A 13,356-nucleotide genomic window follows, 5' to 3' on the forward strand; every position below is an offset into this window, starting at 1 on the left:
GGCTACAGTCGTTGGGGTCACAAGAGTCAGACATGACTTAGTGACTAGACCACCAGCACTGGGTTCCCCTGTCTAAGGATGTCCTGCCCCCTGACTGTCCGGTGGGGAGAGTGGGCGTTTGGACAGGCACCCACCCTCTGAGCCACCTGACTGTCCAGTGGGGAGAACGGGCGTTTGGACAGGCACCCACCCTCTGTGCCACCTGACTGTCCAGTGGGGAGAGCGGGCATTTGGACAGGCCCTCTGCACCATCCACCACCAGGATGTCAGCACCAAAATAAAGCAAGCTTTCCTTTCTCCCAACTGGCTTCTTTGTCGGCTTCTGAGCAGTGAGCAGCCGGGACCTGGGTTCCGTAACATCCTAACAGTCGATTGGGGGGTTTGTTTGGGTTTTTGTAAAGTAAATTCCTGATAACCCTCAATTAGTGCCTGACAAGCTTTGATAAGCGCCTGATGTCCTCTGATTGCCCGGCGTCCACTTCAGTGATGGTATCTAGAATAAACACCTTGCCAGCCACATGCCTATAGCGACCTTGCCAGGGCCATATGCCTCCCCTCACTAAGGCGCCTTTGTATTGGAGATTTTGGGTAATTCGGTTCTTTTGGGCCACCTGCTGTTCCTCTTCCCATGCTTTACACTGACACTTATTGGTTTAGACTCACCAATAAAGGGTGAGCACACAAAACCCCCGGCCCCGCCTTCAGCCCCAATAAAAGCGGAACCCCAGACCCGAGGTCTCCAGCTTTCTGTCTGCCCCTGACCTGCTGTAGGGTCCCAGGTACGCCGTGTAACCTCCACGTCCTGTAAGTAACAGACCTTTTTTCTTTCAAGATTTTCTGCTGATTATTGCTGAAGGGCCTCTTGCAGTAGTAACCACCCTACTGTCTGGTCCAGCCACCACACTGGTTTTTGAGGGGTTAAGATCGCCACGCAACAGTTGTGCTGTGCGTGAGAGATCAGTGAGCAACTGATCTCAACGATCAGCGGCTTAACACAACCAACTCGTATTACTCGCCCAGGCAAAGACCACTGAGGGTGTGCAGAACTCTCTCCAACAGGTGTTCTCCCGTGACTGAGGGATCCCAGCTGCCTCCATCTCTGGTTCCGCCAGGAGGGGAGGAGAAAGACTGAGGCGACGCATATGGTTTCCACCTCATTGCAGCCTGGCAGTGGGCATCAGCATTGATGCCCACATGTGTTCTGGCCAGATTCAGTCTCCTGGGTCTAACCTGGATGGGGACCCAGAGAATGTCAGGGGAGCAGGCTGAATGCGTATGGGCACCATAGCTCTGGCACACTGGCATTGGGGGATGTGTATTGGAGTGTTAACTGAAGGTTATGGGGGCCAAATTCTTAGCAGTGTTAGAGGGCAGGAAAATGGCATCTGTTTTCGAAATGAAAACTAGAATCACTGTCTCCCTGAGGCTGAGGAAGAGAGAGCAGTCAGCCCAGTCTCCAAACAGGCAAGCCCTGGGCATGAGGTGGCAGCAGTTTCGGGGTGGGGGAGAAATGCCAGGACAGTCTCTGGCTTCTTCCAGATGGGGGTGGGGAGGAGAGGAGAAGAAAGAGGAGCAAGAAGAGAAGCTAGAAACGCTGCCCTGAATCTAAAAAAGGGACCATCTGCCCCCTGCAGTCCTCTTTCTGCTGGACAAGTTCTCCCCACCTCCTGAGAGGTTTCCATGATTCCTGAGACTTCGCTGAGGCTTAGAATGTACTTCCTGTGAATGGCAGGTTTATGGAATGAACGAATACCAGTAAATGCCCTGTTTTTTATTCCCAAATAGCATATTAAAAAAAAAAAAAAAACTTGTTCAACAGCAGATGGCCATTGCCCTCTCCTGGAAGTGGGTTCAGGAAGGTCACACCCAGACTCTATTATGGGAATTTATTCACTTAGGAGTGAAACCCATTGGAAAGATGACAAAGTATTTTAAAATTTTGGCATCGGCTAATGGCACATAGCTTTTTCTATCCTCAGCTCTGTACTGCCAGTCGATAAGAAGAAAAAGAGGATTGCCCAGGGGCTGAGGCATGCCAAACTCTTAGTCCAGTAACTGGCGGTATCCCCACCCCATCCCCTATCCCACCAAACCCCAAACTCCCCGAGGGCTCAGCTGTTTAACTAGAGTTCAGAATAGACAAGGCAGTCACTGTGAGAAGGCAACCTGAGATCCTCTGAGAAGTCCATAGCCAGAAATGAATACTCAGGCCCTGATGATTGCCCGCCTTGACGAGTGGCTGTGTCCTGTGTGTGTGCACATGTGTGTGTGTGCACACGCAGGCACCCATGAGAACAAGCCTGCACGTGCCTGGTTTGGTATGATAGGAGGGGTTCTGTGCACAGGTGTGTTGTGCGGGAACGTGATTATATTGTGTGGAATGAAGTCCGCACCAGTAGATGAGCACAGAGTGTGTGTGCATACACACGCATGTGTGCACGAGTGGGTGTGTGTTCTGGGTACAAGTGTAAGGGTGAAAGAGATGGTGCTGCTTTAGTTCTGGAGAAAAACACTGCGGATCGGACCCCATGAGCAGAATTCCCAAGCCTTGACTCCAGTGTGGGGGTGAGTAAGCTATGTACACTGGGGGACACACAGCCTACGACCTCTGGGTCTCCCAGTTTGGTGCGATGGCCTGGTCACAGCCTCCCCGGAACTCTCAGGAGGGTGAGGAGCACGGAGGTCTCAGCAGCGTACCACAGGGGAGAGGTGGTCTCACCCAGCGAGTCGTGTAACAAAGCTGGGAGGTGCCCCCTGCACGCGTCCTGCATGCCCGATGAAGGCAGTCACGCTGGACCCGCTTGGAATGGAAGAGCGTGTCTGCGATCTCCTTTAAAGACTCTCTTCATCAAGATCGTTGAATGTGAGCAGGACAGCAGGGGCCAGGGCAGAAGCTGGACTGCCTGTTAGAGGATCTAGGCTGGTCTGTCTGCATTTCTCCCCACAGAACCCTCAGCATGAAGACCCTCCTGCTGCTGGCAGTGATCATGGCCATCGGTAAGAGTTGACCCTGACCTCTGGCCACAAGGCTCCCAGCCCCGGAAGGAGGCACCCTCCTCCCCCAGCTTCCCTTCCAACCACATCTGGCCCTCTCTCAGAAGTGGGGCAAGGGGTGGCAGGGAGAGGCCAAGGGAGGAGCTCGTAGGGTCCCAGGCCCCATCACCAGCTGCTGTCCTTCCAGGCCTGCTGCAGGTCCATGGAGGTTTGCTGAATTTCCGGAAAATGATCGAGTTCACGACAGGAAAGGAATCTGTGACCAGTTATAGACGCTATGGCTGCTACTGTGGAACGCGTGGCAGAGGAACCCCCAAGGATGCAACAGATTGGTGAGGCCACCCCAGCCCTCCCTCTGCCCACTTGTAGCCCCACAGGGGGCCAGGAGCTGGAAAGCTCCTGTTATCCCATTTGCACAGAACCCCAGGAAGTCCCGGCTGAAAAAGCAGCCAGACCGTTGGACATTCTGCTCTAGACTGTACCAACGTCTGGGTGTCTCTGCCCAGAGCACAGGCCTGAGACCACAGGACACTGGGCTCCCTGGAGCCTGGGGAGGCAGCTCCAAGAACATACTCTTGTCACAGGTGTTGCAGGGCACATGACTGTTGCTACAAAAACCTGGAGAGTCGCGGGTGTCGCACCAAGTTCCTGAAATACAACGTTACTTATCAAGAGGACCAAATCGTCTGTGGTAAGAAACAGGCTGACAACTCTCAGCCTCCTTGGCTCATTTTCTCCTCTGGGCACTGTGCTGAGCCCAAAGGTAGATACACAGGGACAGTGTCCCTGCCTCAAGAATCTCACAGTGGACTGGGAAGTAAAGAAAGCCAACACACAACACGGTAGACTCCGCCAGGAAGTAAGAAAGCTGGCGGGGCTCTGAATGCAGCCTGTGGTTCAAGGAAGCTCCCTGAAGATGGGGAATCCTAAAGTGAGTCTTCAAGGCTGAGAGGAGTCAGGGGAAAGGAGAGCTGCGAGCATCCCAACAAGAGGACACAGCAGAGTGCAACGGGCCAGAAGGAACTGCAGCCTTTCTGGGCGGCAGAAGGGAAACATGAGGATGAGACGGAGTGAAGAGCGATGATGCTGGAGAGAGGGGAAGGGGCTAGGTCAAGTTCCCAAGAACATGTTGTACTTAGATTTTTGTCCTAAAGCAGTTCAATTCAGTCAGTTCAGTCATTCAGTCATGTCCAACTCTTTGTGACCCCATGAACTGCAGCACGCCAGGCCTCCGTGTCCATCACCAACTCCCAGAGTCCACCCAAACCCATGTCCATTGAGTCGGTGATGCCATTCAACCATCTCATCCTCTGTTGTCCCCTTCTCCTCCTGCCCTCAATCTTTCCCAGCATCAGGGTCTTTTCAAATGAGTCAGTGTTTCATATCAGGTGGCCAAAGTATTGGAGTTTCAGCTTCAACATCAGTACTTCCAATGAATATTCAAGGTCTGATCGCCTTTAGGATGGACTGTTTGAATCTCCTTGCAGTCCAAGGGACTCTCAAGAGTCTTCTCCAACACCACAATTCAAAAGCATCAATTCTTTGGTGCTCAGCTTTCTTTATGGTCCAATACTCACATCCATACATGACCACTGGAAAAACCATAGCTTTGACTAGATGGACCTTTGTTGACAAAGTAATGTCTCTCCTTTTCAATATGCTGTCTAGATTGGTCATAACTTTCGACAGTCCTTAAGGAAATGAGTTAAAACCCAGAATTGCATTTCAGAGGCTCTTGCCAAGTGTGGAAAGAGATACATAGAAGGGGGAGCCAGGAAAAGGCCATTGCCATCGTGCAGAAAAGAGACGGGAGAACTTGACCTATAGCTATGGCGGTCAGGATGGAAGAGGTGGAAAGTCCTGTCAAAATAGCTTTGAGATAGAATCAGTGGAGCTTGGTGGTTGATTGGGCAGGGTTCCTGGGAGTTGTTGGTTGGCTGTAGTACTGCATTGGTGGTATAACTGAGGAGGGCCTGGTAGGAGAGGGCAGGAGCAGTTCCACGGGGAGCATGTTGAGTTTGGAAGCTTCCAGAACATCCAGGGAGATGGGCAGCAGGCTGCTTGTGAAAAACTCACAGCTCAAGGGACGGTCTGGACACAGATGCAGGAGGCGGCCGCAGAGAGAGGAGAGTTGGAGGTACCCACTCATTTGGTGTTTAAAGGTCGAGAAAGGAGACAGAGGAGGGACAGTCAGAGAAGGAAGGGGGAGACAAGAAGGCCGAGGAGTGGGCCAGGAAGAGAGGATTAACAGCAGCGGGTTTAACAGAGGGGTCCTCTAGGATGAGGGCTGACCAGGCTCCTTGGGCTTAGAGGCAGAACGACCACTGAGGACCTCAGTGGGAGTTGTTTCCATGGATCTGTGAGGGCAAAGCCAGATTAGAGCGGGTTGGAAGGTGGGTGGGAAGTGAAGAGAGGTCATGAGTGTAGACAAAGTTCTGGAGCAAGTTTGGCTGTGGAGGGGAGGAGAGAGATGGGTGGTGGCTGGAAGGAATTGCCTAGTGCCCCAGACCTACTGACCCATGAGTGAGATTTTGAAAACCCACGGACTATTCCTCAACAGCCTGAGGTCTCTAAGATCAGAAATCATGTCTTCCCATCATGACCTTCCACAGGGCTCTGTGGCTTTAGCAGGCTCTGGGTGTCAAGCAACAAGATGCCCACCTAACAGAGGCTCAGAGAGTGAGCAAGTCTGACTCGCCTGTAACAGAGTCTGGGAGAGGGCAGTGCCAGGGCGAGGGCAGCTTCTCAGCTGTGTTGCCAGGGATCCAGTCCTTTCCCAACCTTCTGCTCTGCCACTTTGGCAGTGTGATTCCAAGGCACAGTCTAGGGCTCCAAGAGTCATGGCTTTCCTTTTGCACATCTTTCTTTTTGAGAGAGGAAATTCATCCTTCCTGGAAGTGTCCAGCAGACTTTCCCTTGTGGCTCATTGGTCAGGGCAAGAGCACATGCTCCCCGGACACTCATCACTACAGAGGAAACAGGGATGACCATGACTGGCTTACACCCATCAAGACCCATTCCCAGACCCCAGGGGCCAGGGGCTATGCACCTGAACACATCTGCTGGGGAGAAGAAAGAGACAGTGTCTAACAGCAAGGCTCTTCACAGCATCCCAGTGCATGACTTCTGGTGTCCCCACGAGATGGGGTGTGGGCTTCCTGAGGGCAGGAGTTCTGTCTCCCCATCAGTCAGAAATACCTGGACATCACTGCTTGTTCCAGACTAGAAACCCTGGGAGAACAGGAGCTGTCTTTCCCCCAAGAATTCCCATAAAGATCCATGGACTACTAATGAACATCATTCCATTTATTTATTGTGATTTCAGAGGATGCGGATGACTGCAAGAGTCAAGTGTGTCAGTGTGATAAGATCGCTGCCAATTGCTTCGCAGCAAACCTGAAGACCTACAATAAGAAGCTCCGCTTCTACAACAAGTTTCGGTGCCGAGGGGCTGCCCCCGCGTGCTGAGGGCCCCTCGTCCTGGGAGCCTTACCGCCAGACGCTCTTTCCTTCCCTAGTGCCCGACTCCCTACCTAGCCATGTTCCCTGGCACATGAAGGAACACCCCTCTCCCACCCTAGAGTCCAGCCAGGAGTCCTTCTCTCCCCAGACAGAAAGCTTCCATCCAGAATGTGAAGCTCAAGGTCTGGGTGTTTCTACCGCCCCTTTCCTCTGCTTCTTTGGACAGCAGGATTTCCCCTCATTTTCCACTCTTCTTCAAGTCCAAAGTCATGTTTAACTGCACAGCTACACCCCTGGCTGGCTCTTCTGAATAAAGCAGTTCACTTGGCAAACTATGTGCCCATGTGTGTGTGTGTGTATGTGCTCATGCACACCTGGGCGTAGGCATTCACACACTACCCCAGGCCCTTCTAGTGTGAGAACACACTAGTACTCGTATGGTAGTACAAGTGGAAGGACTTGAAAACACAAGCTTCAGTGTCAGACTGCCCAAGTCAGAGCCCCACCACCGCCACTTCCCTGAGCCTTAGCAACCTCGTCTAAGTAGAGGTCACTTTGGTACCCAGTGCACAGGCTTGCTGGAGAAGTAAAAGGGATAACAGATAAAGCACTGGGCCTGACATGCCTGCCTCTGTCATTATCACAAGCAAAACCCAGCCTTCCTCCTCTCCTACACTGGGTAAGGGCAGCTCCTGCTGGCCTGTTGGGCAAAAACCGAAGTGTGGTTCCTGGTGTCTGGGGTCTATAGTCCAAGCCTCCTGTGAGATACGTTCTTCTATGTTGCCGCCCAGAGGTGGGCCAGTGTAACACTGGCCAGCAGTGGGACTCTCAGGGCATTTGTCCCCTCGCCCAGGGCTGGCTTCCTGGCTTGTGACCCAAGCAGACCCAGTGGGCCCTGCGCTTGGTTCACGGCTCTGTCCAGTCATAGCAATGTTGTTCATGACGTGGAATCCTGCATTTAATTCTGCACTGGGACCCACAAAGTAGGTAGCTGGTCCTACCTTCACCTGGATGCTACTTCTGCTTTTTTTTCTTCTAGCTTCCTCTGAGATATTCCCACGTGGACCAGAATTCTTTAATAATTGTCATCAGAGCCGCTGGCTGTGTACAGTGGGGAAGGGCTCTAGGAAACTGAGCCTGTGTCTTTTCATTGGCTGAGTCTTTTCTGAGAGTCTGTCTTTCCTTCTTTCTTGGGCTCTTCTGTCCTTACAGGATGTGAGTGCTCTCCCTTCTGGTCGCCTGACTGTATTTCAATGAGGCTTCTGTTCATTCCTTTCTTACATAACTTTCTTGTAAATGTATTCCCCAATAGGAAGGTTTGTTGTGTGTCTGTGTGTGTTTTTTTAAAGAACAGTAATGAATATTTTTTTCCTCACAAAGGGAAGATTAGGAAACAGAATACAGAAAAAGTTCAGCCATAATCCTGATATTTGAAACATCCGCTGACTCTTGACTCTTCAGATTATTAAAAGTTGAAGGACCTTTTCTGAGCGGTGACTGTCACACGCGAGCACATCCGTCCTCTGTAAAGTAGCAGCCGTCTTCCCCCGTGACGCCAACGCCACACCTCTGCATCCCTGCTGCCCCTTGCCCTCTTGCTTCACCTAATAATCCACAGTTGACTCTATTTTTTTTTAACCTTTTATTTTCTTCAGGGGTATAGCCGATTAACAAACAATATTGTGACAGTTTCAGGTGAGCAGTGCAAGGTCTCAGCCATACATACACACGCACCCGTTCTCCCCCAGCTCCCTTCCCGTCCAGCCTCATAACTTTAAGCTGAGTTCCGTGTGTTATACAGCAGGTCCTCATTGGTATCTGTCTTAAATACAGCAGTGTGTACGTGTCCATCTCAGACTCCCAACTGTCCCTTCCCCCATCCTTCCTCACAGCAACCATGACCACATTCTCGAAGTCACAGGTGACTCTTGAACAACAGGATTTGAATTGTGCAGGTCTATGTATACTAGGATTTTTTCAATGAACAGGCTCTACAGTAACGCAGAATCCGTGCTTTGTTGAATCCATACATATGGGGAGTCATGGGCACAAGAGCCCACTGTGAAGCTATGCACAGATCTCTGACTGTGCAGAAGCTCGGTGACCCTGACCCCTGTGTCTTTCAAGGATCAGCTGTATCTCATTCACCCATTACGGCTTTTGTTTCATTGTCTGCCTCTCGACACTAAAAAGTAAGCCACATGAGAGTATTTTTGTTTTTTGACTACTGTGCTCCCAATGTTTAAATTAGCTCTTGGATGAAGGTGGCTGAACAAGATGCTAAACCATGGACTTTGAATTCTCAGGAGAAAACCCTGAAAAGATGGGGAAAAGGAGAGGCATGTGTGACATCACCAGAGTCCTTGAGTGCGGGGACCCGGACATGATACCAGGGGCCCCCAGGATGTACGGGGTGGGACAGTCTGCCTGCCATAGAAGCAACAGTGTTGTGAAGCTGAGGCGCTTATCAAAAGGCCAAGGTCTGGCCCATCACCTCTGAACTTCATTTAGGCCTGAAACAAATGGCCATGAGAGCAAACACCTGTTGATGGGGAAAAAAATGTAGAAACTAAACGTTGAGAATTATGCTTTATTTGGAGCTTTACTGAGGACTTCTGCCCAGATACAGTCTCTCAGTAGCTCTGAGGACTGTCCTCAGGGGTAAGGGAGGAGCCAGGATATATAGGAGGTTTTTCAAAAATAAATAAATAAACAACAGCAAAGAAAACTTGGTAGTCAACCTTCAAAAGGTCCTCCCAACTAAAGAAATACCAGACATCTCAAGGTAACGAATTTAGTGCTTTTCTGTATATGGGAAGAGGCGAGAGTCTGGGTTTCAGGATGTCGCCCCTGTGATGTGCACCTTGCTATGGGGGCCAGTTTCCTGCTCCCTCCTGAGTCCCCCCAGGAAGCACTGTCAGGGGCGGCTGCTGCCTTGATGGGCACACTCCCTATTTAACTGAGATGGCAGGGGGCATTCTTTGTCCAACATCCCAGATTTCACAGACCTACAGAGATGCCCAGAGGTTTTATTTTTTGCTAGGGTAGTGCTCCAGGTGCCACAAACTGGTGCCAGTGGTAAAGAACCTGCCTGTCAGTGAGGGAGACATAAGAGACCTGGGATCAGTTCCCAGCTCAGGAAGATCCTCTGGAGGAGGGAATGGCAACCCGCTCCAGTATTCTTGCCTGGAGAATCCCAGGGACAGAGGAGACTGGTGGGCTACAGTCCATGGGCTCCCAACGAGTTGGACATGACTGAAGTGACAGCACACACACCTCCAACTGAGTAGCTTAAACAATAGAAATATCTGCTCTCTCAGTTCTGGAGCCCAGAAGTCTAAGATCAAGGAGCCACTGAGGTTGGCTCCTTCTGAGGTCTATGGGGGAGGGTCTGTTCCTTCCTCTCCCCAGGCTCTGGTGGTGACCTGGCCATCTTCAGGATTGCTTGGCGTGTAGAAGCATCCCCACCTCCTCTCAGCCTTCACTTTCATGCGGAATTCTCCCAGTGAAGATGTGTGTCTGTGTCCAAACTTCCCCTTCTTCTAAGTCATCTGCATTAGGCCCACCCTAATAGTGTTAGACTCTTTGTGATCCCATGGACTGTAACCCACCAGGCTCCTGTTTCCATGGGATTCTCCAGGCAAGAATACTGGAGTGGGTGGCCATTCCCTAACCTTATCCTAACTCATCACCTCCACAAAGACCCTCTTTCCAAATACAGTCACATCCTGAGGTCTTACTGGAGGTCAGGACTTCAATGTAGGAATGTGGTGGGAACACGAGTCAACCCATAATACAGGTCTAGCTCTTCAAGGAAACTGTAACTTCAAGATGAATGCTGCCTGGGTCGGCTGTGCGTCTGTATAGTTAGGTTACTGTAGTGTAAAGCCTTGAACCCAAACGGGACCTTCTGGTCTTCGCCCCACTATATCCTCTGCCTGCCTTATGTCTGTGGAAAAATCTGAGCCAGAGAAGAAGTTTAATCAGAGAAGTGAGTACATGAAGAAACAAAGGAGAGCAGTCAAAGGAGACCAAATAATAATAATGTAGTCAGTAAGCATGCCAAGGACTTTCAGTTCCTCCTCAAGGCTGTAGATGAGATTCTGAGTCATCTCCTGTGCGCTAATGTACAGGTACTGAAATCCCCACCAGGTGGAAGAAGTTAGCTATATGACGACCAGACTAGCTGTGATATCAGCTGCCACAATTCTGAGAATTGTCCTCACGGAAATGGAAACCAACAAAGCCTGGAACTAAAGATTTCTTGCACCTAAAAGAATCGAGATGACACTGGTTAGCTCTCTGATGACCAGTTTCAAGATGAGCGTCAGAGCTGACTGTACTGGTTCTGCATGTAGCCCCTTCCCTCTGCCTTTTGGGCTTCACTGGAGGCTCACTCCGTAAAGAAACGAGCCTGCAATGCAGCAGACCCAGGTTCAGTCTCTGGGTCAGGAAGACCCTCTGGAGAAAGAAGTGGCAACCCGCTTCAGTATTCTTGCCTGGGAAATCCCTTTGGACAGAGGAGCCAGGCAGGCTACAGTCGTTGGGGTCACAAGAGTCAGACACGACTTAGTGACTAGACCACCAGCACTGAGTTCCCCTGTCTAAGGATGTCCTGCCACCTGACTGTCCAGTGGGGAGAGTGGGCGTTTGGACAGGCACCCACCCTCTGCGTCACTTGACTGTCCAGTGGGGAGGGCAGGCGTTGGACAGGCACCCACCCTCTGTGCCACCTGACTGTCCAGTGGGGAGGGCAGGCGCTTGGACAGGCACCCACCCTCTGTGCCACCTGACTGTCCAGTGGGGAGGGCAGGCGCTTGGACAGGCACCCACCCTCTGTGCCACCTGACTGTCCAGTGGGGAGAGTGGGCGTTTGGACAGGCACCCACCCTCTGTGCCACCTGACTGTCCAGTGGGGAGAACGGACATTTGGACAGACACCCACCCTCTGTGCCACCTGACTGTCCAGTGGGGAGGGCAGGCGTTTGGACAGGCACCTACCCTCTGCGCCACCTGACTGTCCAGTGGGGAGAGCGGGCGTTTGGACAGGCCCTCTGCACCACCCACTACCAGGATGTCAGCACCCAAAGTAAAGCAAGCTTTCCTTTCTCCCAACTGGCCTCTTTGTCGGCTTCTGAGCGGTGAGCAGCCGGGACCCGGGTTCCGTAACATCCTAACAGTCGTTTGGGGGGTTTGTTTGGGTTTTTGTAAAGTAAATTCCTGGTAACCCTCAATTAGTGTCTGACAAGGTTTGATAAGTGCCTGATGTCCTCTGATTGCCCGGCATCCACTTCAGTGATGGTATCTAGAATAAACACCTTGCCAGCCACATGCCTATAGCGACCTTGCCAGGGCCATATGCCTCCCCTCACTAAGGCGCCTTTGTATTGGAGATTTTGGGTAATTCAGTTCTTTTGGGCCACCTGCTGTTCCTCTTCCCATGCTTTACACTGACACTTATGTGGTTTAGACTCACCAATAAAGGGTGAGCACACAAAACCCCCGGCCCCGCCTTCAGCCCCAATAAAAGCGGAACCCCAGACCCGAGGTCTCCAGCTTTCTGTCTGCCCCTGACCTGCTTTGGGGTCCCAGGTGTGCCGTGCAACCTCCACGTCCTGTAAGTAACAGACCTTTTTCTTTCAAAATTTTCTGCTGATTATTGCTGAAGGGCCTCTTGCAGTAGTAACCACCCTACTGTCTGGTCCAGCCACCACACTGGTTATTGAGGGGTTAAGATTGCCACGCAACAGTTGTGCTGCTCACTGATCTCAACGATCAGCGGCTTAACACAACCAACTTGTATTTCTCGCCCAGGCAAAGACCACTGAGGGTGTGCAGAACTCTCTCCAACAGGTGTTCTCCTGTGACTGAGGGATCCCAGCTGCCTCTGTCTCTGGTTCCGCCAGGAGGGGAGGAGAAAGACTGAGGCGACGCATATGGTTTCCACCTCATTGCAGCCTGGCAGTGGGCATCAGCATTGATGCCCACATGTGTTCTGGCCAGATTCAGTCTCCTGGGTCTAACCTGGACGGGGACCCAGAGAATGTCAGGGGAGCAGGCTGAATGGGGATGGGCACCATAGCTTTGGCACACTGGCATTGGGGGATGTGTATTGGAGTGTTAACTGAAGGTTATGGGGGCCAAATTCTTAGCAGTGTTAGAGGGCAGGAAAAGGGCATCCGTTTTCGAAATGAAAGCTAGAATCACTGTCTCCCTGAGGCTGAGGAAGAGAGAGCAGTCAGCCCAGTCTCCAAACAGGCAAGCCCTGGGCATGAGGTGGCAGCAGTTTCGGGGTGGGGGGAAATGCCAGGACAGTCTCTGGCTTCTTCCAGATGGGGATGGGGAGGAGAGGAGAAGAAAGAGGAGCAAGAAGAGAAGCTAGAAACGCTGCCCTGAATCTAAAAAGGGACCATCTGCCCCCTGCAGTCCTCTTTCTGCTGGACAAGTTCTCCCCACCTCCTGAGAGGTTTCCATGATTCCTGAGACTTCGCTGAGGCTTAGAATGTACTTCCTGTGAATGGCAGGTTTATGGAATGAACGAATACCAGTAAATGCCCTGTTTTTTATTCCCAAATAGCATATTTAAAAAAAAAAAAAACTTGTTCAACAGCAGATGGCCATTGCCCTCTTCTGGAAGTGGGTTCAGGAAGGTCACACCCAGACTCTATTATGGGAATTTATTCACTTAGGAGTGAAACCCATTGGAAAGATGACAAAGTATTTTAAAATTTTGGCATCGGCTAATGGCACATAGCTTTTTTCTATCCTCAGCTCTGTCCTGCCAGTCGATAAGAAGAAAAAGAGGATTGCCCAGGGGCTGAGGCATGCCAAACTCTTAGTCCAGTAACTGGCGGTATCCCCACCCCATCCCCTATCCCACCAAACCCCAAACTCCCCGAG

At 51.4% G+C, this 13,356-nt stretch overlaps 1 protein-coding gene across 1 annotated transcript; it reads left to right on the plus strand.

Moving 5' to 3' along the window:
* Positions 1–700: 700 nt before the first annotated feature.
* On the plus strand, positions 701–6,791 carry LOC133234323 (phospholipase A2, membrane associated-like). Its single transcript, XM_061394704.1, has 5 exons — positions 701–804; positions 2,948–2,997; positions 3,182–3,326; positions 3,579–3,685; positions 6,320–6,791. The coding sequence occupies exons 2-5, from the start codon at positions 2,958–2,960 to the stop codon at positions 6,460–6,462; spliced, it is 435 nt and encodes a 144-aa protein (XP_061250688.1). The 5' UTR covers positions 701–804; positions 2,948–2,957; the 3' UTR covers positions 6,463–6,791.
* The last annotated feature ends 6,565 nt before the right edge of the window (positions 6,792–13,356 follow it).

The sequence above is a fragment of the Bos javanicus genome, chromosome 2 (assembly GCF_032452875.1).
Source record: "Bos javanicus breed banteng chromosome 2, ARS-OSU_banteng_1.0, whole genome shotgun sequence".
Classification (NCBI taxonomy): Eukaryota; Metazoa; Chordata; class Mammalia; order Artiodactyla; family Bovidae; genus Bos; species Bos javanicus.